The 23,818-nt window shown below is 41.8% G+C and overlaps 12 protein-coding genes across 12 annotated transcripts; 3 read left to right on the forward strand and 9 right to left on the reverse strand. All coding sequences in view use genetic code 12, as the record gives it.

The window, feature by feature from the left end:
• Nucleotides 1-55: 55 nt before the first annotated feature.
• Nucleotides 56-1,387, reverse strand: PICST_59052 (predicted protein; the record flags this gene model as incomplete). Its single annotated transcript, XM_001384296.1, has 1 exon — nt 56-1,387. One exon carries the CDS (start codon nt 1,385-1,387, stop codon nt 56-58), a length of 1,332 nt encoding a protein of 443 aa, XP_001384333.2.
• Nucleotides 1,388-1,832: 445 nt separating this feature from the next.
• PCT1 (phosphorylcholine transferase) lies at nt 1,833-3,260 on the reverse strand (the record flags this gene model as incomplete). The annotated part of the gene is made up of 1 exon (XM_001384297.1): nt 1,833-3,260. The coding sequence occupies one exon, from the start codon at nt 3,258-3,260 to the stop codon at nt 1,833-1,835; it is 1,428 nt and encodes a 475-aa protein (XP_001384334.2).
• A 924-nt stretch (nt 3,261-4,184) lies between these two features.
• On the forward strand, nt 4,185-4,631 carry PICST_59387 (predicted protein; the record flags this gene model as incomplete). The annotated part of the gene is made up of 1 exon (XM_001383960.1): nt 4,185-4,631. The coding sequence occupies one exon, from the start codon at nt 4,185-4,187 to the stop codon at nt 4,629-4,631; it is 447 nt and encodes a 148-aa protein (XP_001383997.1).
• A 481-nt stretch (nt 4,632-5,112) lies between these two features.
• Nucleotides 5,113-7,239, reverse strand: PICST_31200 (predicted protein; the record flags this gene model as incomplete). The annotated part of the gene is made up of 1 exon (XM_001384298.1): nt 5,113-7,239. One exon carries the CDS (start codon nt 7,237-7,239, stop codon nt 5,113-5,115), a length of 2,127 nt encoding a protein of 708 aa, XP_001384335.2.
• Nucleotides 7,240-8,260: 1,021 nt separating this feature from the next.
• PICST_45043 (predicted protein) lies at nt 8,261-8,722 on the reverse strand (the record flags this gene model as incomplete). Its single annotated transcript, XM_001384299.1, has 1 exon — nt 8,261-8,722. The coding sequence occupies one exon, from the start codon at nt 8,720-8,722 to the stop codon at nt 8,261-8,263; it is 462 nt and encodes a 153-aa protein (XP_001384336.1).
• Nucleotides 8,723-10,434: 1,712 nt separating this feature from the next.
• On the forward strand, nt 10,435-11,031 carry PICST_59191 (ribosome biogenesis protein RLP24; the record flags this gene model as incomplete). Its single annotated transcript, XM_001383961.1, has 1 exon — nt 10,435-11,031. One exon carries the CDS (start codon nt 10,435-10,437, stop codon nt 11,029-11,031), a length of 597 nt encoding a protein of 198 aa, XP_001383998.1.
• Nucleotides 11,032-11,156: 125 nt separating this feature from the next.
• HUL5 (ubiquitin-protein ligase (E3)) lies at nt 11,157-14,252 on the reverse strand (the record flags this gene model as incomplete). The annotated part of the gene is made up of 3 exons (XM_001384300.1): nt 11,157-12,492; nt 12,547-13,795; nt 13,850-14,252. The coding sequence occupies 3 exons, from the start codon at nt 14,250-14,252 to the stop codon at nt 11,211-11,213; spliced, it is 2,934 nt and encodes a 977-aa protein (XP_001384337.2).
• Nucleotides 14,253-14,648: 396 nt separating this feature from the next.
• Nucleotides 14,649-15,611, reverse strand: PHO14 (p-Nitrophenyl phosphatase; the record flags this gene model as incomplete). Its single annotated transcript, XM_001384301.1, has 1 exon — nt 14,649-15,611. One exon carries the CDS (start codon nt 15,609-15,611, stop codon nt 14,649-14,651), a length of 963 nt encoding a protein of 320 aa, XP_001384338.2.
• A 370-nt stretch (nt 15,612-15,981) lies between these two features.
• Nucleotides 15,982-17,733, reverse strand: PICST_10596 (predicted protein; the record flags this gene model as incomplete). The annotated part of the gene is made up of 2 exons (XM_001384302.1): nt 15,982-16,188; nt 16,249-17,733. Coding segments are annotated over 2 exons (1,692 nt in total), but the record flags the coding sequence as incomplete, so codon positions are not given.
• A 1,315-nt stretch (nt 17,734-19,048) lies between these two features.
• PICST_31206 (predicted protein) lies at nt 19,049-19,402 on the reverse strand (the record flags this gene model as incomplete). The annotated part of the gene is made up of 1 exon (XM_001384303.1): nt 19,049-19,402. The coding sequence occupies one exon, from the start codon at nt 19,400-19,402 to the stop codon at nt 19,049-19,051; it is 354 nt and encodes a 117-aa protein (XP_001384340.1).
• Nucleotides 19,403-19,800: 398 nt separating this feature from the next.
• PICST_31207 (predicted protein) lies at nt 19,801-20,253 on the forward strand (the record flags this gene model as incomplete). The annotated part of the gene is made up of 1 exon (XM_001383962.1): nt 19,801-20,253. One exon carries the CDS (start codon nt 19,801-19,803, stop codon nt 20,251-20,253), a length of 453 nt encoding a protein of 150 aa, XP_001383999.2.
• Nucleotides 20,254-20,733: 480 nt separating this feature from the next.
• Nucleotides 20,734-21,360, reverse strand: PICST_31208 (predicted protein; the record flags this gene model as incomplete). Its single annotated transcript, XM_001384304.1, has 1 exon — nt 20,734-21,360. One exon carries the CDS (start codon nt 21,358-21,360, stop codon nt 20,734-20,736), a length of 627 nt encoding a protein of 208 aa, XP_001384341.2.
• Between the last annotated feature and the right edge of the window lie 2,458 nt (nt 21,361-23,818).

The following is a 23,818-nucleotide window of genomic DNA, read 5'->3' on the forward strand; positions in this document are numbered from 1 at the left end:
AAATGCTGGCTGTAATCTTGCGAGTGTTTATTATTTACAAATGTTTCTGTGTTGTTCAGTTGGAGCCATCCTCCACCTTGTCACCGTTCTTATTGGTCACTTGTTCCCTCGTATTCTTTCTTCTTGGCCACAACGACGGTAAGCGAACTACCTGGAATCGTGGTTCTATACATCTCTCGATAAACCATGCTCGTAGCCTATTCTCAATAAGTGACGAAATTTTAGGAACATCTTGTAGTTTAGCACGGGCACCAATGAGTGACTTAACCGTGAACTCTAAACGATAGTCTGGTGAAAATGAGAACATCAATGCAGTTCCATCATTGGGATCATCTTTAGAGTGCTTCCTTTGTGCTGTATGACTGGAACTATCTGGGGTAGAAATTACTTCATCATGACTAGAATCACCTCCAGGGGAGCCCGCTGAATGCGATCTACTCATCGGTTCGCCAGGTTCTGGAGAATTGTGAGCACTCAATTCAGCAAATTCCGGATCAGCTGTATTGATAAGTGAAACTGTCAAACATCCAGAAAAACGTACCATAGACACTGAAAGCTGAACGGGCAAGACAGCTGTTAAAGGTCTGGGATGGTTCAACAACAACTTCGTCTCTATTCCCAATGTCAAAGTATCGGAAAGATCCACATCTATTTTGGCTTCTAGTCTACCTGAACCATCCTTACTGTGTTTTATTCTACAGTTGGAAAAGATGGGGAAATCGTCACCAATGTCGATTTCGGTCAAGTTAATCTTATCCAAATACTCCGGAAGTTCCAGCTTCAATAAGAAATTGTTGAGCGAATGATATATGTTGTCTGAAAGAAGGGCCTCAGACCGTAGCTGAGCAATGGTCTGCGCCACAAGAACATTGAACCAGTCCAACGATTCAGGAGAATGGTTATCTACATCGTAATACGTCTTTTCGAGAATGGCAGCAACTTTTGCGTTTGAAGCTGTGGTTTCACTGTCATCATCCGGATCTGCATCGTCAGAAGAGCTCTGGTCCTTCTTGTCTCGTTTGACAATAACTACAGAGGCATCTTTAGTTATACTACTTTTGGCCAACGCTGGTGAAGATTCCGCGAAAACAAAAAACTTGATGAAGATGACAATAACGAATACTACACTCAATTGACCCACTATCAAACCCTGGGTAAAACTCCAAGTATTCGATGGTATATATACTTGGCTGTCGTGATATTGATGCAGAAGCAAGTAGTTGTTGTTGAGGCTATCGTCAGGTTTTGAACCTAGAACATGCGAATCTTGTTGCTGTTGAAACAACTCATCCCGGTGACGCTTCAATTGCTCTTGTAGTTGTTCCAAACTAAGCAAGTTCAGCAGCGGAAGTACTCTGGAGAGGTCAGAAGTTTCTAGATCTGCCATTATGGAACAGGAAAAAAAGTAAACAACGTCGGGATAGCTCAACAATTATAGCTGCAGAGAGACGAGCCATAAACACTTCGTTTATTAGAATGTAGTGATACAGAAGAAGATCAATCGAAGTTGTTTGTAGAATAAGACGATTTTGAAATTTCCATACTTTACATTATGTACAGGAATGATATAGAGACCAATATTTCTGAATATGGAGAGAAGTTGAAATACCAATGTATTCAATTTAGAGATTAACACTCTTCTTCTAATACAATAATCCAGATTCACAAGTAAAATTATTTTAGAATAGTTTTATAATTTTCACTTATCCCACTTTCTCTCTAACAATCCACAATCTAAGTATAGGTCTACATCCTTTCTCAGCAAATATATATCAAAGGCATAAAAAGAACTAAAAAGGCGAAGACTTTTCGGCCGAGCGAACACTGTGCAATCATTTCTTAGACTTCGTGGTCTTCTTTTTCTTGGGTGTAGCGATAGGTCTGGAAGGAGATGATGCAATTTCCGACTTAACTGCACTAGTAGACGATTTGAGTCTAGAGGCCCTTTCAGCCCTTTTATTCCTAGAAGAAACCAACGTCTTTGTAGAGTCGGTGTCATGGTCTTCATCGTTAGCAGAGTCATCATCCTGGTCACGTGTGATCCATTCCTTAACATTGGCAAAGATGGACTTGGGGCTGTTGAGCTCTTTGTTAGCATTTCCTATATATTTGGCTGCGAAATCTGTGAGAGGAGAATATGCTCTGAATGGTACGTCTTCTGAATCGGAATTAGCATTCGAGCCGGCGTTGCTGGTGCTGTCCAAAAATGACTGGACATCGACTCTTTTGCCTCTCATGAACTCTCTGATTTCGAAATACAAGTCTCGGGAGACATTGTTCAAGTTCTCTTTATTCTTCATCCAATAGCTCCTGAAGTCACTCATGTGCTTCTTAATTTCCAATTCGTTTTTCTTCAACCAGCTGACATTGAGCTCTTTTCTGGTGGCTCCACGGGCAAAGTTACGCATCAAGTACTTGTCATAGTCCCGGATAATCTTGGTGATGATATCTGAGGTCGAAATACCTTCTGTCCTCTGAGTTGTTAAAAACATGCCCAACTCCTTGATAGGCTTGTAGATGTCATCAGTATCTGCTGAGGCATACGGCAAATCATCGTGGGCTACATAGTCGATCTTGTGATCCTTCAAGAATTCTGGAGTGACACACCAAGGTGCGTTTGGCACTACTTCGTCAACCCATTTACAGTGGAGAAGGGTCTCACAACGCTGCGGATCCGTCAACACCGTCAATCCCTTTCTCTTATGTGTTTCGACATCTGAAGGAACACCACACACCAACTCCACGCTCGGAAACGCTTTTTTTGCCTGTTCCAATTGCTTCATATGGCCCAAATGGAACAAATCAAATACTCCATCAGCGTAGATCCGGATGGGTCTGTCTTCTGGGGGGATATTGAATTTGAATCCATGTGGCCGGAACTTGCGCAAATGTTCTGGAAGTTCTTCGTCCAACTTCTTTTCACGAGCCTCGAACTCTTCCTCCTCTTTAGTCTTGACTTTTCTACGTTTGTGTGCCGGTGCTTCATTGGATTCCGACTCTTTCTTAGATCCAGCACTCAGTTTCAGAATTGCTTTGGATCTCGTTACTTTGCCTATTCTCAGCTCATGGTCATCATCATCGTCACCTTCAGACTCACGTGGAGAGTCCATCGGTGTAGTCGCGTTTGAATCGTCCTCAAAGGCCCTCTTTCTCTTTCTCTTGAAAAGCAGAGTGATCTTTGGGCCCAACAGCTCCACCAGAAGCGTACGAGACAAGGGAGACCCCGTTTTTTCTTCCGAAAAATTCGTGGAGGCAGCCATAGGGTTACACAGATAGTAATTGAAAGCTTAAAAGAACACTTCAGGCTAACAGGGACAGACCCAATGGTGTTGAGGAAAGAAAGAAGACAAACAAGGAGTGAAGAATCTGATATTTGGAAAATTGAGCTAAATTTGTGTACAGGAACAAATAAGTGATTCGATTTCACAGGCGAAGCTGGATGGAGAGATTATCAACGGGAAGTTGTATTAAGAAGAATTACGAAGTATACAAATAGCAAGGGTCAATTAGAATCTTGGTTCGGAAACGATTGTTTCGGTTTTTGCAGTATAATTGGTACAACGACAAGGCGTAGCTCTGTTATCATGTGCAAGAGTGAAAGAGTCAATTAATATGAGATTATAAAACGGGAAACGAGAAAACAGTTCCTGTTATTAGAAAACACTAGCATGTCAAGCTGAAATCAATGACCAGATCAGGCTTGTATTAGACACTGGTGTTCTTTGCCTGACTTGACCTGAACTTCATTGAATAGAAATGGCTGTGAAATTCATATACTGATCCTGCAGAAATAATTTCCGAAGCAACCTAATGGCTAAATAGAGTGAAGTTCTGGGGTAGATTTAATTTGAACTTTTTCACAGATTGTTGATTTCATATACTACATTTTCCTTTTGGTTTCGTCTCAAAGTAACTTATTTTTGACTCAAATACCAACCAGCAATTATCATATTAACAATTGCGTTTACGATCAGCTTGCACTTCTAGATGTACCTTGATTTTCATCAATACTAGAGAAATCAATAGAACCAATTTGGCACATTATCAAATCAATATCTGTTGAAAATTTATTCTTGCAATTCCAGTCTACAACTATCAATACTTCAATTGACACAGTAGCACTTTCAAGTATTGTCTATCTTTATCTGAAGGCCCATATCTATATAAAATAGTAACTGTCTATAATGTCCAGACACACCCTTTCGGATCTCAAGTATATCAAGTCATCAACTCTTCGAACCTGGTTTCAAGGCGGCTCTCCTCATGGAAAGGGAAAGTTTGCAGTTGTAGATGTACGGGACAGCGACTTTGTAGGTGGCCATATCCGTGGCTGCTACCACTATCCCGCAGGTAACTTCCACTATACGCTTCCAGAATTGCAGCAGAGACTCATGGATAATGAGATAAACGATGTTGTGTTCCATTGTGCTTTATCACAAGTCAGAGGCCCCTCATCCTCTTTGAAATTCTTGCGATCTTTGGACGATATTAAAGATAACAACTTGAAAAAGTACTTTGACAATGTTCATGTCTACGTTTTGAAGGGAGGCTTTACCAGATGGCAGGCCAAGTACGGTGAAGACGAAGAAGTCACTGAGGGATACGAAAAAGACATCTGGCAAGGAATATAGAGTAGCGTAATAGAATTAAATACAGTTATAGATAGAACGATATAAATCATGAATCAAATAATATTAGAAGTAGACATAGCTTTCAAGGCGAGTACCAAATAGAAACAACTTTCTTTGATTAACACTCACCCATGATACTTTTAGATTTGTTGTTTCTGATTGTTTCTCAAATCTTAGATTCATTTTGGATGAGAAAGCTAAAAGATGGATTTCTCTCGTTTCGCTTAGATGGCCATGACCTGACGATCTCATCTTGATGTTACTAGCCCTATCCTTGTGTCACATTGAAAGTATGATTGCAAATGGTACACAAGCTCAGTAAATCTATCCTTCGTAATATAGCAATATAATTGTTGGTGCGTTCCTTCAGCATTGAACTCAGTATATTCTTTCTCTCATAAAATTCATGCTCTATAATGTACTTTTATTGCTCTACACGCAAAACTAGGATGAAATCTATATGCTAAAAAGAATTACAGTTCTAAATCAAGTTGGCTCCCTGGTACGACGTGCCTGTCACCTGTGGTTGAGCAAAGGGAAACTGCTGCTGCGAAAACTGCTGAGGAAACTGCTGGGTTTGTGATTGTTGAAACAGATTAGGAAACTGTTGTGGTTGTTGTGGTTGTTGAAATTGTTGCTGTTGCTGTTGCTGAAGTTGCTGTTGTTGTTGAAGTTGCTGCTGTTGTTGAAGTTGCTGCTGTTGTTGAAGTTGCTGTTGCTGAAATTGCTGTTGCTGAAATTGCTGTTGGTGGAGTTGGTTTTCAATTCCAGTTCTGGCAGCCGTCAAGAAGTTTTCTCTCTGACTCTCCAATTGGGTTTCAGGGAAAACAGGAATGACAGGCAAGTGCTCCAATCCTCCTGCTGTTGGTTGAGACTTCAAAGGTTGCTGTGGATGCTGAACCTTGCTGGATGCATTGTTGAACAAGGCAGTTGTTGCTTGACTCACCTTGAATGGATTGCTACCCGTAGCAGTTGGATCGACGGCAGGAGATGCAGAATTTGTAGTGACACCATTATTGAAGCTCAAAGCTGTGGTAGTGGTCTTGGGAGCAAACCTCGAATTGGCAAACGGATTCGAGTACTCGCCACCATCTTGGTGACCAGTTACAGAAGAAGTCAAAGTAGAGAATGGATTCGTACTTGCTCTTCTTAAATCTGGCTGTGTCTGCGACTGCTGAGCTGCCCCCTGGGGCTGGAATGGCTGCTGCTGCAGAGCAAGAGTCTGCGGAGCTACAAGAGGCTGCTGTACTGCAGGAGGCTGCTGCTGCTGGGAAAATCCTTGCAAAAATGGATTATGGCCCGTTGCCTGCTGTGGAATCTGAACATGTTGAATCTGATTTTGATTCTGGGGACCATAGCCTCCAAAGCCCGCACCTGTGAAGGCAGTGGAGATGCCAACAGGCAGCGGCAGAAATTGCTGTCCCTGAACGATTACAGGCATACCAGAAAAGCCAGAAGCGAACATCTGTTGTTGCTGAGCGTTCTGCTGTTGTAATTGAGGCAGCATGGCGTCGATCAGATTGGATGCTGCGATCTGGTAGCCTGTGCCATTTGCAAGTTGGGGCTGTTGGATAACTGCGCCCCAGGGGTTGTATGTTGATTGCTGAACAATCAAGGTATTATTTCTCTGCAACTCAGGCTGCTGTTGCTGTTGGGATTGTTGGGATTGTTGGCTTTGAAGCTGTTGTGAATTTTGAGGCTTTGCTTCTAATGGTGTTTCTCCCTTCTTTTCCAGCAAGTACTGTTTTCTATTGGCTTCAAAGTTTGGATCGTCCAAGTATTCCTCTAGCGATGAAGTCAAGGCTGTAGGAGCGTGCTTGATCGTAGGAACATGCAAACGGGTTGCGTATTCTAGGTGTTTGGCTACCCGCAAATAATCAATGACATATTTCGTCTGGTCTACGAACTTTTTATAGATTTTGAGGGCCCGTTCAGCGTCGATTTTCGACATCTCAAAGTAGTGCTCCAAAATGTTGATGACACCTTCGTTGAGCTCCTGGAAAAGTGCAAGCAAGTCATTTACAAGTAAGCGGAAGGCTGTAACTACGATATCGTTGTTAATTTCATTTTCCATAAAGCTGTTTTTCAAAAGTGCATCTATCTGTTTCTGCACCAGCTCCAGCTCTCTGAGTAATCCCTTTTCTACAGTGAGGGTTCTGAGTCTACCTCCCGATTGCAACGTCGAGTTGTTGGAGCGTTCATCACGAACATAGTCTATCCCTGTAGTATCGAATTGACGGACCCTTGTCGCTAAATACTTGCTGTACTTGACGATGAACCGGACGTCGGCGTTAGCAGCCTGGTTCTTGACTACGGGAGCCAGGGCTAAGGAGAGCATGTTGGGATTCTTGTGGGCCAAGTATTTGAGCGTGACGTCTTTGTCACCTTCGCGGATCATTATGTGGATCACTATCAAAGCCTTATAAACAACCGACCACGCCAGATCCTGAAGCCTATGCTGGAGTGTTTTCATGATTGTTGAAAAATTGTCGGATTCTAACGAGAGCTCGGTAGAGGTGGCCATGAGAATGGGCTCGATGTATTTGGGCTTGGGCGCAGCCACCTTGATCTTGGTGGCGCCCTTGACGATCTTCTCGTAGGTGGTCATGGCGGACAGCCAGAGGGGACAATGGATCGGGTCAATGGAACGAATCAATGGGATCCGTGGTGAATGTTGTCTGTTGTGGAAGAAGAGTGAAGAAGGAGATCGGTGAAATTTACACAGCGATTTTTTCCGTGCGAATGTGGAGTCCTTTATGAGTGGCAGAATAATGGAGAATTGGAACTTAGTGAACGCTAAATAGAGAGAGAAAAAAGATTAGTGAGAGATATCAGGATTTAGTGAGAGATAATGAGACTGGAAATTAGAGAGGTTAGAGAGATTACTGAGAGCAGGTAGAGTCTCTTCTTCTCGAAGCTGAATACATAGAAACGTATAAACCAGTGGCTTCCAGATGCTAAAAACGAGACCCATCTACAGCAGATACTTGACACGTACGACTCTTGCTCCTATAATTCTTCTCTCCACATTTATCATTCTATTTCTCTTACATCATGGCCGTACGAGACCAGAGGCTGTGCAAGACGTGCCATTTATTGGGCAGAAAAGTTGTGTTAGTAAAGACTCTCAGGAGATTCCGAAGTACTTCATTGTACTGTTTAACAGTCCTTAGTGGTGGCGTCTCTACTCCAGTCTGCCAATCCCATTCCGTCACCATTTCTTCACTATTTCTGTATTCTTCTTCTACGGTATGCTCACTTCCATAACTGACTTCCACTTTATATCCTACATATCCTCCGAAGATGTCTTCTGTTTTACTCGGAAATGTCTACGCCATCTTCTTCATTTCTACATTCTCATTATTCTGATCTCAGTTCGTTCTGTCACCATATGATTACATTCTCTTCATCCACGTAGACTCTCTGCTCTTTTCGCAGCCCGCAATCTCTCTACGCCATTCTATCATTATTGTACATTCTCTATTTACAAGCCTCTGCCGTACAGCAGTGGCACTATTAATGGAGCTATCGTATTCTCATCTGATCTCAGTGAAAACAAATACCTCTTACTTGTTTCAATATTAATCCCTTTTTGCTTTTACTATGTTCGCATTCTTCTTCTACACTTTCTACTTTGCCTTCAAGCCTCCTCTCTTCTCTAAGAAATCCTTAGCCTCATTCACCTTGGTGGCCAAGAACGAAGAACCACCTTTATCTGGATGGTTGGCCATCATCAACTTTCTGTGCTGCTCCTTCAACTTCAACTTGGACAAATTGGTCTCCTTCAAGTTCAAAATCTGAAGGGCCTCTTTAGCAGTCATTTTCTGTCCAAAGCCACCCTTGATAAATGCCTTGCCATTAAGTCCTGGCTGGTTCGATTTCACAAACCCAGATGCAAAATACGCCACTCCAAACAAGCCAAGACCCGTAATCCACGGATGGTTACCCATCCAGTCTCCTGCTTGGTCGAAATACCATTCAGCAGAACCCTCAGGTGCCTGCTTTCTTTGCAAATGTCCAGTATACATAGGCTGCTGCGATTGTATCTGACTGCCGTTATCGCCGGGAATGGCCAACGTGGGAATATCCATGCCAGAACTAGAAGCCATATTTGCACTCAACGTGGTTGAAGAATCAAGAAAAATCAAAAAATAATACCCTTCTCTAGAAAGAAATGAAATCTTTAGATCGGTTAACTTCACAAATTTTTCACTACCCATTCGAATAAAGATTCGTCTTCCATCACATGACAAGAATCACACGACATTTGATAGATTTCACCTGTATATGGAGCATTTACTGGATATCATTTACCACTAATTGACTTCTTTGGGCCCTGAAAATCACTTAGGAAGCTTTTACAATTCCATTATGAAGTAGCATGAATCTGCTGTTATTTGTATTTCCTTCGTGATTCTACAAAAAATTGGTATTTTATTTTGCCGATATTGTTTTCAGGCACTCTTTTAGGTTCACTCCGATGTTCGTCTTGTTTTGACCTTGACTTCTTAGTCTCGACTACATCTATAAAGATATATCCCGGGGCTTGCAGGATCGCTAAGAGATAGAGGGACATTGTTATGCTGCTTATAACTATATCATTTCTGCATTTTGCGACCTTACCGTGCTTTCAGGTGGAAGCCATGATATATTCAACAATTCTTGAATATTCTCAGTGACCTGCCGTCTTAATGAACTCATCTTATATTTACTCCATATCTTGATATGGTGTACGTCTATTAAGAGTCCTAGTCATCAGCCACAAATTCGTGTAGATTGACAGGAAATCAAACTGGTGGAGTTTTAAGATCAGTTAGACTCGACTTATTCACGTCGGTGTGTTATGACTAAGATCCAAAATATTCCAATACTGAAAGCTTAGTTGAAGCGGCCGGTCTATTTAGGAGTTATTCACTTGCTGCGGTAAGTACCAGAGGTTGTGCTGACACCACTGATATCATACAGAAGAGAAATCCTGTTCAAATGATAACATATGCTCATTGCGACTACAAGTCTTGCGGTGACTGAGGCACACAGCAGCTTCCAATATGTTTTTTGTGAATGTTACACATATAGCTGAAGTGTAAAGCTAAGTTATAATGGCAACACGAAAGCTGTGTCCAAGATATCACTGTTGTTGGCCACATCATGTTTGTACCAATATTGTTACGCTGTAACAGCGAACCGCTCAGAGTCAATATCCAACGTATTCGCGATTCATATATTTGTATATTGCTGAAAGTTTTCGCCAGCACGTATGTAAGAACTGCCATGAAACTGCAACAATCTAGATGGAAAGGGTACAATATACATTCTATTATCAAGAAACTTATTTAGATAGTCAATTCCAAAATAACAAGCTGACTGAGTGAAAATTCAAATGTCAGCAACAACCATTAACGAACAATGAACCATGAAGTTATCAAAAATGAGAGAATCAATGCTGTTGGTGAGAGAATGGCGTAGGTCTCTGTCTGTACCTATTCTTCTATTGAGAGCCAAATTCTATCAGAGACTTAAACCCACTTTTTCTTTTTCACACCTGCACCTACTAAATTTTTTTTTAGCACATCATCTCAGAATCTGAAAAATTAACTAATACTCTCACAATCTTCCTACTCCAGGATATCTTGCAATATACTCATATAGAAAAGGAAGAACACTCTAGAACAACTAGGAGTCTACATCAGTCTGAAGCAGATTACTTCTCATTTTTAAAATTTCCCATTTGCCTTTTTTTGCGGAAGTAGTTTAACAGTTCTAGCAATTACTAATAGAATTTTTCATTATCAAGTAGCCAGCCATGAGAGTGTACCAATGTCATTTCTGTTCATCGCCCGTGTATCCACTTCATGGGATCATGTTTGTCAGAAACGATGCTAAAGAGTTCCGTTTCTGTCGTTCCAAATGCCACAAGTCGTTCAAACAGAAGCGTAATCCTCGTAAGTTGAAGTGGACCAAGGCTTTCAGAAAGGCTGCTGGAAAGGAGTTGGTCGTCGATTCTACTTTGACTTTCGCTGCTAGAAGAAACGTGCCCGTCAGATACAACAGAGACTTGGTGGCTACTACACTTACCGCTATGTCCAGAATCGAAGAAATCAGACAGAAGAGAGAGAGAGCTTTCTACAAGAACAGAATGAGAGGAAACAAGGACAAATACTTGGCAGCCGACAGGAAATTGGTAGCAGAAAACCCAGAGTTGTTGAGAATGAGGGAAGTCGAGTTGAGAAGAAAGGCAGAAAAGCAAGCCGCCAGAGAGAATGCCATGGAAGAGGAAGAAGAACTTGCTTCGGAAGACATGATGAGCGAAGACGAGGAAATGGAATCAGAGTCAGAATCAGAGGCAGAACAAGTCAAGCAAAAGGTGTTGTTGAAGAACAAGAGAAAGACCAGAGCTTAGATCCGCTCATTGTAGACAGACCTTACATCACATTAAATTCTTCCCCAGTGCAGTTCTTTCATTCTACTCAAAGTATAACATTCATGCTACTGCTCATTTATTACATAGTTTTATATAATTACTTTATCATATCAATTGTACATTAAGTTTTCACTACATACCAACTGTAAGATTATGGACTAACTCAAATCAAAGCCAGCTTCGGCTTCTATGGCATACAACAACTTGGACCTTATAAGTTCCTTGTTCCTATAGTCTGGAAGCTTCAACAAGTTCACACAAGTTGAAGCAGTAGGTAATCTGGAAGTGTCGCTTCCTGAATTTCGAATTCCAAACTTTGGATTCAAAGATCCAAATCCAAGGAGTGGTGCTCTACTAACGGAAGTGACAAATTTGATAAGGGCAAACCTCTCATCGGGAGTCATTTCCGCTACCACTTCCCAGAAGTAACGAACAGTGATGTCGCTGTCCAAATAGCCTCCATATTCTACATTATTCTTCCAGTCCAAAATGTTGATATCGTTTTGGCCACCAGATATAAGCATCTGGAGCTCAAACGAATCAAACATGCTCAACCAGCTAGACGAGATAAGTCCAAAAAGACCTTCAATAAAGTACTTCGTCTGGATGTGCAACGACTGGTTCAATTTGAAGTTGGAAATTTGATGTATGTAACTCAATTTGTTCGACAGATTCAATTTGGTATTCTCTCCATTTGGAGGAAGCAAATCAAATACATAATTCTTTCCTTTCAAAGTTTCATTAACAGTGAAATTTAAGTCCAAGCTATCCAACTCCTGTTCCGGCATCTTCACTAACTTCATCAAACCCATGAACAACTCATGGTCCAAGTAGTTCAAGTCGTTGATGGAGTTTTTCATATTGTCATTGCACCACTTGTTTAAAAAAAAAGGTGCAAATGAGACATCAATCAAGACGTTCTCATAGAGACATTTGCCTACAATGCTTCCAAGAAACTTCAAATACAGAAGCTTCTTCTGCTGAAGCTGTGGATCATCACCTACAGTGATTGACTTGTGGATGTCGTCGTTCGGATATATCTGATTGTCACTGATTGTTTCCTTAAACAATTCAAGCTCATTAGAGGGATCAAATCCTTCTCTGACTACACTGGTGAGGAATTCTTTAGTTATGCCACCACCGTCAATTCCAGCTTCTGGACCATATTCATTGAAGAAACTGACCTGAATACGATTCTTGAAATTGGAACCAGCCTTATGGAAGCTGTTATAAGCATCTTCAAGCAAAAACTCTCTTCTAATGTTCGCTCCAAGCTTTGAATCGAAGAATGGACCAACAGAGAGATTACGCTGTCTATCCAATTCAATCAAAGATTGGAATACCCTAACACGATCTTTGAATTCAATGAAGAAGGGTACTTTTTTCAACATCTCCAACTTTGCCAAAGTTTCAGCAGAAGCACTCGACATGTTTTTAGATCTCTTGATTGAGTTGAACGTTCCGTCAAAAGACAGTCTTCTCCTTCGCAGATACTGAAAGGAGTCATCCTCGTCAATGTCCATTTCTTCAATGCGTTTCTCTTCTTCCTCAGCTATTATCTGTAACAAACTGTCGATGTTGAACTTGAGCACCTTCAATTTCCAGAAATCATCAGGCAAAAATCGCAAGCGCAAATTCTTCATATACAACTGGTTTAACAATGAAATGGAAATATCCTTCAACTTTTCGTACTGATGGAAATAATCCGGTTTGTCGTTACAGAAAATCAATGTCAAACACAACGATCTCAGGAAAATGAGAAACTGAGATACATCCTTGAGATTAAGTTTGTCCTCTTGGAAACTCTCCAAGTCGTTGGAAACTATCAACCAGTAGGAGTAAAGTTCCTGGAAAGTATATAACGTTTTCCAGAAAAATCCAATCGAGTGAGCATCCATATTTGTGTATAACTCTTCGATCTGTGGTTTTATAAGGAAATCTTTGCCAGTTTCTACTGTTTGAGAAATGAGTTTTTGGTAGATTTCGTGAGATTCCAACTGGGCAAAAAAGCGTCTATATGAATTGGGAATGATAGTGATAAGCATACAAAGTTTACTTTTGGCTGCAGGGTAGAAGAATATCAACGTGGAAATGATCTGTAATGCTGCCCAAGAGAGCTTGTTGTCATCTTCACGCGCTGTGAAATGATCAAAGATTTGTCTGATGAAAGTGGTAGAGTACAAAAGACTTATTGTATCAATGCAATTCTGAGACACCACAAGAACGTCTTCTGTTGATCTGGATTGAAAATCTTCGAAGTCGTCTTCATCTACGTCTTCATCTATCCTATGTATCGAAAACGAAATACGCTCAAAAACGCTGGCTATAAAGAACAAATCCTCGTTGATAAAAGGCTCATTCTCCGTATGAATTGTTAGGAAATTCACCAAAACACTTACTAGTGAATTCCCATCGAAGTTATTGGCAGCTCCAAAAGCTTCACTAGCAAAATCACTTGTCCTGATTCTCTCCAAATATCTTTTGGTGTCTCCAATATCTTTAAACAAACCTGGCGAAGTTAACAATTTCCAAATCGACAAGCTATTAGTGCTAAACTTAAATACCAATTCTATAATCTGTGCCTGCAAATTCTGTGAAACATTTGTATTTAATACAAATGACGACAAATAGTTGATAATATCAGGCAACTCCACTACGTATTTCGAGCCGAACTTGTCTAAAATGAAGCAGATAATCTGGATTATCTGTTCGTCAACCAGAAGCTTCTGGCTTTGGTCAAGATCTCGTCGTCTATCTATTCTCTCAACAGTGCTAGTGAGAGCCCTGGCCATCTGACTAAATTGTCTTTGAGATAAGTCAAATTTACTAAGTTGTAAATCCTCAAATAGAACTTTCAATTGGAAAGACAATTCTGCAATCGGCTGCTGAGGCAAAGTCCATTTGGCAAGAAAGTTGAACTGAAGAATCCACAAATTCCATTGCTCTTCATCTACAAAATTGCCACGGTTTTGAAGCCATTCCAGTTTCAATTTCTCCCCACTCTCAGAAAGGTCTAGATGTCTACGAATATACGATTGCAATAGCAATCCGGACTTCTCCTTTTGTCGCTGTTCTTCTCGTTGTAGCCTCTGTATTCTAGTTTGTTCCAAGTAGTTCTTGGATCCAGAACCACTGCCATTACGCCCACGGTTGCCCAAATTAACCACACGTTTGTGCGTCTGACCCGTAAAGTTCAACATAGGGATATGTGAAGTGGCTTTCAAACAAAAAAGGTACTCTTCTTAATTTATGTGGTTCTGGAGGGCAAATTTGGCTCCAGAAATATGGAAAATTGTGCTATTTACACAATTCTTGCACAGGAGAAGTTGGAGATTAATGAAAAATTGACCGAGACACTGGTGTATGTGATTGCAAGAAACGTAATAATGCAAATACGGTCTGGTAACGCTGAAAACTGAATAACAAGGCGACACAACCTGATCTGATTTCTCAGTAATCAAATTCAGCCTTCTGTATAGATACGAATGTCGCAAACTAAAGACTGCATTTAATCTCGGTTGCTAAAATGTCGCATTACCTAACATCTACAAAATTGTGATTTCTATTCTCTATTAGCATACTATTTTCTATTTCCATCAGCTCTGTATGATGTCGACAAAATCTCCAAGCGAGCGAATTACGTACAGAGGAATCATGCTTTCACCCTCGTCGTAGTGGTTTGGGTTTTGTAAAAACTGGTGCAAGTACTCTGGCGTAGTTCCTCCAGTAAGCACCAAAAGCGACCCACAGCCTTCACCAAGCTGACCGTCATTGCCAAACTTGATATCTGTGTATAACGTGTCACCTACCATAAGAGTTCTCAGTCGATCAAAACCATTTTTAGCGAGTATAGCTTCCAAAAATACTTTACTTGGCTTACCGACATTGATGAAGTCCCTATCGGCTGTATATTGCATGTAGTTAACGACACTGCCTCCGGCGGGCAAGATGAGTCCATTGGGACCCGGATAGGAACGGTCGATGTTACAGCCGATAAACGGGATGGTCTTATTCTTCCAAAGCAAATACTGGAGCGTCAGAGCGATACGCATATAGTTAAACTCTTTGGTAGAACCTACAACCACAGCTTGAACCTCAGGGTCTACAGTTAGAAATTCATGGTCAGCACGAAATGCCTGGTTCAAACGAGCATCTGTGCCACCAACAGGTATATATCCAGCTTCCTCGAGCTCATCTTCGATTCCAGAATCGCCTAAAACCCAAATTTTGGATTTTTTTGGCACTTGAAGATCACTTTCCAAAGCTTGGACAGCGGCATAGCAAGTAGGGAAAATATGATCTTTGGTGACTCCTTGGATGCCAAGCGAGGAAAATTTGGCTAAGTACTCTTGACGCGACTTGGAGGAGTTGTTCGTAACAAAGGCGAACTTCTTGCCGTTTTTCTTCAAGAATTCTAAGGTATCTTTGACTCCTTCTATGATTTTTTCATCGAGCCAGATCACGCCGTCACAGTCAAATAAAAAATTGTCGTATTTTTCAAGAAGTGCCTCAGCATGCTCTCGTCTATGAATCAACAACGGGTTCTTTTTTACAGTCATTTTGTTCGTAGCTAGTGTTTTGGGAAGAGTTCCTAAATAAGAGCAGTTAGCAATTCCGATACTGATTCTGATATTTCCGATCGTTTTCTAGTTCGATCACGTGACATAATTGATACATTAAGTAGAAGAAGCTCTTAGCAAGAACGGAAACTAATACGGAATCAAGTGTTTCATTCAAAATACAGACAATATAAACTTTAAGGATTCTAATTTCATTTAAGAAAGAAAACGGTAAATGCAGTGTAAAATTTTCTCTTTTAACCTCTATAAATCTCAAACAGGCCGTGCTTTTTTATTTCACCTCTGGACAAATGATATCTGGCATTCCATCCTTCTCCTCCTCAATTATGGTCTTGTTAAAGTTGGCTGGAAGGTACGTCATGTCAAAACCAGCCATTCTTCTCTTCCACCACTTTCTCGTGGCTCTTCTGTCGACATCTTCCATGTACAATTCCTCGTCATCTTCGTCGTCGATATCGTCGTCGTCATCACCGATACCGTCACCGAACTCTCCATGAAGCTCTACATGTTTCTGGCTCTTAACTATGCCCACTTCGTATACAACTTCGTCTTTACTCTCCTCTCCGACTAGGACAGAGCTAGCCAACTGAGACAATGGCTTGGCAGCTTTCTTGACCAACTGGTAGTTACTGCCCAAGTTCAAGTCCTTCGCCACGATTTCTCTTGTTCTCTCCAAGGCCTCCACATCAGCTACACGTTGAATGCTATCATCAAGCAATTGTTTGAAGTTGGGCTGCGAGCAGATTTCGTGAAATGCTCTCATCATGGGCACAGAGTCTGCCCTGACTCGCGAATCAGAGTCAATCGTAAAAATATTTAAGTTATCGTACTGCTGGATGTAGTCAGACCTTGTCATAATCTGTCTGCTTCTCCACAAAGGCAATTCTGGCAAGTGGTGGTCTCTATAGTCAGCGTGGTTTTTGGTGGTCACATGGCCAGATTTGACTTTATGGGTGATCAAGGTGTTCATGCGCTCACGATCCATATCGACAAACTCCTTCATCAACAACATGGCACTGACAGAGAACTTTCCTTCTTCCATGACATCGTCGTCCATGTCCGAACCCAACAATCCACACTGGTTGAGGAACCATGTCTTTTCTCTGTCGATGATCTCATGACATGCCTTAATTATATCGGCATGTCTGGCAACATGGGTGATGTGTTGAGGTCTTCCTCCAATCAAATCATACACCTGGTGGCAATGCTCGTTGGTCAACTGGTCTTTAGGTAAAGGAAAGTATCTGTGACGAATGAACTTTAATGCAGAAATAGTCTCAGCTCTGTTGAAATCACGCACGTTCACCACTTCTAACCTAGTTCCAAGCTTTTTCAATTTTTCGTAAACCCAGTAGTCGTCACTGTTAAAGATTATCGTCAACAAACCAGAACCACTGAGAGACTCTGCCTTCTGTTGAAGCAATTCTAACAACTTGATTCCTTCTTCATTCTCCTTGATCAAATGGGCATTGTTGATGATCATCACCAAAGGGCGATGAATCTTGGCTACTCTCAACATTGCCAATTCTTCTAACTTACTGAAAGCTCTTTCTATATCAAGTAAAGCTGTAGTGTCACGAGGACCTCTAATCGAGAACAAGGAACCAATGTAGTCTTCGTTGAAAGTGAAGTTCAAAGAGGCACCGAGACGAATTCTGAAGATCTCTGGATCAGCGTGGGCATCGAAGACGGTTACATTTTCTCCTCCGACCTTTTTCATGGCTTCCAAGATCAAAGATGTCTTTCCGGTACCTTTTTCTCCTACCACTAAATAGTAACTTCCTACCTTCTTACCGGAGATGATATCGTCAAGCAACTTCTGCTGCGGTCTATCGACCCAGAAAGCATCTTCAGGCAAGTCCCCCGCGATGGCGTGGGTCTTTTTGTGCATAGCAAGCTGAGCAGCTGGATCTCCATTTTCGAAAGCTTCGTTCATTTTTGACAATACGTGAGAAGCATAAAACTTGTGATAAGCGATCCCGGCAACACCTAGGATAGCAATGGAACTAAAGGTTATTCCCGCTGTTTCCAAACACTTCATGAGAAAACTGAAGAACTTGTCTGATTTAGACTCCTTCTCCTTCTTCTTTTTGCCATCTTCTTCACCTCCATCCTGCAATTCCTCCGCGATATTCTCAAAGATGGGATGGTTGTTGAAACTCCGCTGAAAGGTGAGGCGGGCACTCTTTCCATATGTGACCTTAGTTGCTCCAAATTTGGGTGCAAATTGTGACTTTTTCGCTGAACTCAATAAGCCTCTCGTACGAATTCTGGAACACTGCCCAGCAAAAGAACCACGCAACATATCGAAGGGCTGTTTTTTGTCAATTGGAACGTCCAACTGCTACCTGCGATGATCTCTTCTTTTGAACAAACTAAATTGCACAGAAAATGGCTTTGTAGTTGTCAAATCAGCCTGGCAGTGAAGTAAATCGACGTTCGAGACAAGAAATTCCAGTCCGGATTGGGACAGGTGTTGAAGCCAGCCGCACCGTATCCCAAAAAAAGGACACGCTCCAAGCTGCAAGCTAAAAAACTCAAACAAGCGCAATTGAGAAAAGTTGCTCGAATTGGAAAGTTGTGGGATAATAATTAGGGGATGACTTCAAGTAGCAATAGGACAGGTGTTCGTTCTTAAACAACAACCGAACTCCTCTCATATGAATCAGGGGGGTGACAGACGAGAGACATTTTTCAGTTTAGATTTTTAATATATGTACGTATATTTTCTCTTGAAATTTTATGGACTTTTTTCTTGTCTCTATACGACTTTTTCCATTGTGTGTTTGCAGAGTACTTCGTACAGCGTGCGTTCTTTGATGTGCGTCGATGCTGTACGTGTCACCAGGATCAAACTACAAGATATAACTACTTCATTGCGAAAGTCTAATTGGCTGTAGGATTAGTTCAGTGAAATAACCACAAAGCAATTACTCATTGCTTGGCTCTCACTGGCTTCGTAAAATCTCTGATTTGGAATTGGCCAAGATCTGTGTCTAACAATGAAAATCGAAATCGCCACCAAATGGGGAATGAGTCAGAAAATACCATGCTGCCGCATGAGCCTTGCATCAGAGAGAGCATCTCAGCACTCGGAGTAAACTTCGGATCGTCCGACAACAATACCTGCTCGCGCAAAATGTGGTGTAAATGAAGCAGCACACTCACATCTAAATTTCTGGTGTCTGCATGGCCAAAATTTCACCAGCTAAGAATAGAAATCTGGTTTAAATCAGGAACAGATCTTTGCAAACAAAACTCCCGGTTTCGAGAATCTGAGCCATTCGTTGATGATACCAGGTCTGCCAATGGCTGCCCAGGTGAAGAACAGCTAAATGTCGTGAACTCTATCATTCTACCAGATGACGTCGTGTCCAACGTCTTAACATCGGGTAAACTGGAAGCTTCGGTTGCATTCACCAGAACGGTCTTTGCCGATAATTGTCGGATTCTTGATTAGTCTCGGTAATATCCGAGAATGTGTGATCTAGTGGCGGCTCGGTAAGATTAGTGTCTGAAAGTGTCTGCCGACTCTTTTCCTGTCGTTGTAGTTCGAGCTGTGCTTGCAACATCATCTCGACTGTCCGTATATGAGCCTCGGAATGGATTCGATGCTGTTGGAGTCTTTTGTAGTTGGGAGATTCGAAAAATGTCGGATTTTTTTCCGAATCAAAAGACGATTGTGATTGGCTGGACCACTCGTAGTCAGAACTGTCATCGTCGCTAATTGTCCGCTTGCGACTGCCAGCGTTGGCAGGAGACGAATTCATGACGCGTCTAGTTGAATTTGGCGTATTTGTAGTCTGGAAATTTGGCGATGTTAGTGAGCACGCTAATTCAGAAAAAGTCAGCTTTCACTTCACGAAAACGGTTCAAATTGACACAGAAGTTTATAGCGATGGTACGAGAACCAACCTGCTGACTATGGAGACCGACAAACTGCTGTCGATGGAATGAGATGCTGCTCTTAGAGAAAAGAGTATGGGGAAATCAAACGCATTTTCAATTCGTAAATAAATCTTTTGTGTGCCGCACTGAAAAATTCAAATTCAGATTTAGCGATGCTTGAAAAGTGTAGAGTTCATTTTGAAAGAATTCTTGAAGACAACAAAAGGGCAGACGTTTCCTAATTTCAAGCTGCTAACATTGGAGACTAGATTCATATTCGATGTCTTTAAAGTCGGCGAAAACGAGTCGAATAAATGGAAAGCATATCAAACATAGTGCGAACAGCACTATTCCGCTGAACATAGACAAGGAAACAACTTTCTTGGTCAAAACAAAGACACCTTATGTATCAGCAGTCAAGCAGATCCAGCGCATTCTCGATAAGTTCAACAAAAAGGTGAATAAAAAGCGTAAATTTCAAGGTGGAGAGTACAAGAAATTGAACTATATAACTGTGAAAGGTATGGGGAAAGCTATCGAGAAGACATTATCGCTCGGAACTCACTTCCAGAGCAATTATCCAGTGGAAGTGCTAACGGGAAGCGTTGAAGTTTTGGACGAATTCCGGGTGAATGAAGCATCTGACAGCGAAGATGAAGATGAAGAAAAGACTTTGTATCAGAAACGAATGGTTAGTTATGTTGAATTGAGAATAAGAATCAGAAGAGATTAAACATGGAAGATAAGAAAATAGGAGGAAACATGAACTAACAAAACACTTACAATATCGTTGGAGATTCAATATGGAGATTTCAAATGGTATTTATGATGCAAAGAGACTTATCAACAGACACACAGAGTCCATTAACGACAATTCGCGGAATTAAATGGCAGGAGACAGAGTCAGTAAAACCTTGGGCATTGCCAGACAGTTGGAAAAATTGGGATAAACTGATTGCAAGGCCATCCAGATTCATTGTCGTCGTAATTTTAACGAGATTATCTAAGTTAGTTCATGATTCATTAATGTATGTACGGTTTATGGAATAAATATGGGGAACTACCAGTCTATAAAGCGAAAAAGTGTTTAAGTAGTTCCACTGACTACAGTAGAGAGCATGGTAAAGTATCACCAAGGCAAATTCATCTAACATGTCTTGCTTGGAGAGTTTCCACTTCTATCTCTTCTGCGTTTCCTCTGCTATTTCGGCTCTCAATAATCATCCTTCTTTTCTATCTCGTCCAATCTCTGCTTTATGTGCAACAAGTCGATTACATGTCTCTCCAACTTTGCACTTTTCTTTACCTTTCTTCCGCTTTGATCCCATGCCGCTTTGGCTTCTTCTTCATCTTCTATGCCAAATACTGCTTGTGCCAAACTTATCAACTGTCTGCATCGCAAGTAGTCCTGTTTGAAATATGCCTTTTCTACCGCTTGCAAAAGTCTGACACGGTCACTCTTGCTGCTGTTCTGAAAATCGGAGGGCTGTAAATCGTCATAGAGCCAATCTTCAGTATTTATTCGGGGCCCACTCTGTCTGTAAGATGCAAGTTGTTCCTTGTATTGTTCGTCCGTCTGTGGCTTTCTCTTTTTGGCCCGTGCCGAAACCGTCACTTCTGAGCTAGTAGGAATGTCGTCATCAGACGGTTTGTCCTCTGAAGACTGACTCCTGTCTGGTGCTTGTTCTCGAGATTGCTCTGGTTCTTCATTTCTTAAATCTTCATTTGGTGTCTGACTGTTCTTGTCGCCCAGATAGGAATCTGAAACTACGAGCACGCCCTCGTTGACGTCATCGTGTTCCACTGTGACCACCTCGTCTGCAACCAGATTTCCTTTCATGGCTAAGGCATAACTGTGAATAGATAACCGGTGAAATATTTTATTAAGGTTTAAGAATTCTACGCAGCTATGTGATGCGCAGCCATCGTAAAAATGATCACGTGCACACATAAATGGCCGGTTTTTTGTGCCGACTTGCATCTACATAGCGGAACTGACAAAAAATAGATGCAGGGTATGTGTCTGTCGCGTGCCGGAATGCACGTGCCGTTTCACTTTCGCAGTTGAAATTGGAGAGAAGAGGTGTGCAGCCGGCACTAAAATATGTCCCACACAATGAAGGCTGAATCGGGACACGTCATACTACCGGAAACTGAGGCGTGTGTATCGTTTTTGTAATTGTGATTGTAATCTGGAGTCGTCTTCAGGCTATTCGTTATTCCGGGGGTGCGAGGTAATGGTGGAAGAGAAAAATCGGTGACTAAAACGAGTATAATATTTTATGTACCATGTACAACAACTTCGCCATTGAAGACACAACCGACACAGATTACGAGGGCTGTATGTAGGAGAGAAGGAAGCAGACGTGCCAGTCAGAGTATATGAAATGTACGGCGAGCATACGACTCTAGACGACATTATACGATGCGCTACAAGCAACGTAGTGCTGAGTTTGGCTTGTGAAGCGGTGTGATTGGCTGGCGGTTCCTGACCTGTCTGTCACGAGTCAGTGGTCACTCTGACATTTTTGCTCGTAGCCATTCTTGGAAGACACAGGCACCCATATCTGGGTGGGTATTGTCTGGAAGTCACCGCACATCGTAGTTGCCATAATTGCGCGGTAGAGCTACAGTATGTCGCGTGTCGCAAATGCACATAGCCACGATGCAGAAAGCTTAGTCTTATTATTTGCTGTCATTGTCGTATCGTCCTGCCGTTGTAAGACAGACACAGTCGTGTGGGACAGATTTACGTACGGCGGGGCTCAAAGAGGGATTCCAAATCGTAAATGGCGCTCTTTTCGAGTCGACATGAATTGCCGACAGTAGACATTCGCAAAAAGACCGCCAGACACAAGATTGTCCAAAACTGACAGCATTGCATTGATGCTGCCGTTGTCTGCTGCTGCGGTTGTTTCGACAATTACTTGACTTGTGGCGCCTAGAAATTCTTAGTGCTGTCTGCTGATTGCGCTTTTGTGGGTCCATACATCATACGAAAGACAAAGAAGTGGTGAGGATCTGTGTCTGCCAGATTGAGGATCTGAGCCAAAGCAATGGAATTGCCGTCGAAGAATAGGAGTCCAATGTAACAACAAGGCACCAGACAATACGGAAATGCCCAAGAATCCACAACCAAGATTTGGATTTTAGGTATTTTTTTCATTGTGATGACGATTATTATCTACAAACAAAAGAATCAGATAATAATCTGATATCTGATGTTGTTATTATTATGCTTAATATCAAACATCATTAATATTTTTTAATGCATGTATTGTAAAGATTTATGCACAATTACGTGTATTCATCTACTCTTAATTACTGCGGTACTGATGCACACCTCGCAAACCCATTCGCCCATTTGCTCAGGGGGACTTGGACTAACATATATTATTAAGGCTTCAACTAATGTATGGAAAATGGCTGCAACCTCTTACAAGGAACGAACAAACCTAGGAGTGGTTCGTTTGTTTCCTCGATGAGAAGCTCGAGGGCCCGCAACCAGTCAGCCCATCACATGGGAAACTCGACAGAGTCGATGAATTTTGCAAGTGCGCTTCGGCGAGGTCCGGGCTCTTTCGCAAAACACGAAGCTCAGTATCGTATATCTCGGTCACTAATCGAAAGTTCGCCCAACCGAAACGAAATGTAGCATTCGCCTGAGACAATGGACAGTTTGGTATTCGATAGCAGATCTCGAGTATGAGCGTTGCCCCTGAGGAATGAGCTGATTCGGAACAGTCCATAAAGTTGACTAGGCTCAAAACAGTCCGAGAAATAGCACGAATACCGCAGATCTTTGGGCTAAATTAGGTGATTTTGTTCCATGAGTCGCGGAATGCTTATCTTCGTCTTCGGTGCTCTCATGGTGCAATTGTGAGCTTTGTACAGCCCCCATCAGGTGAAATGCCAGGTAGTTATTGTTGGCCTGGTTTAAGATGTATTGTAGAAACTTAACTTAAACTTGGTGGAAGACGCAACCTGCACCAAGGATGCGTCGCAGCACTCAAAGATGTCGATGTGGGTCCCCGCATTATGTTAGTCTGCATGTAAGCCGGCAGGAAGCGGTATTTGCGAATATTATCCTGGCGATAGATGGTACCTGTATTTTTTTTCTCCCTGTTTGTTTAATTGATTGTAATGGAAAAAGTGTCTGTTGTGTCAAGGAAGCGAGAGATAGTGGGTGCTGTCTGTAAGGGGATGGTATGGCATTGTGGAAAAGTGTCTGCCTAGCCATTGTGAGACGCGCCAGTGGTGGCTGTGGTTGCCGATCCGGTGGCCGAAGCTCGAGAGGC

This window comes from Scheffersomyces stipitis, chromosome 4, assembly GCF_000209165.1.
Source record: "Scheffersomyces stipitis CBS 6054 chromosome 4, complete sequence".
NCBI lineage: Eukaryota > Fungi > Ascomycota > Pichiomycetes > Serinales > Debaryomycetaceae > Scheffersomyces > Scheffersomyces stipitis.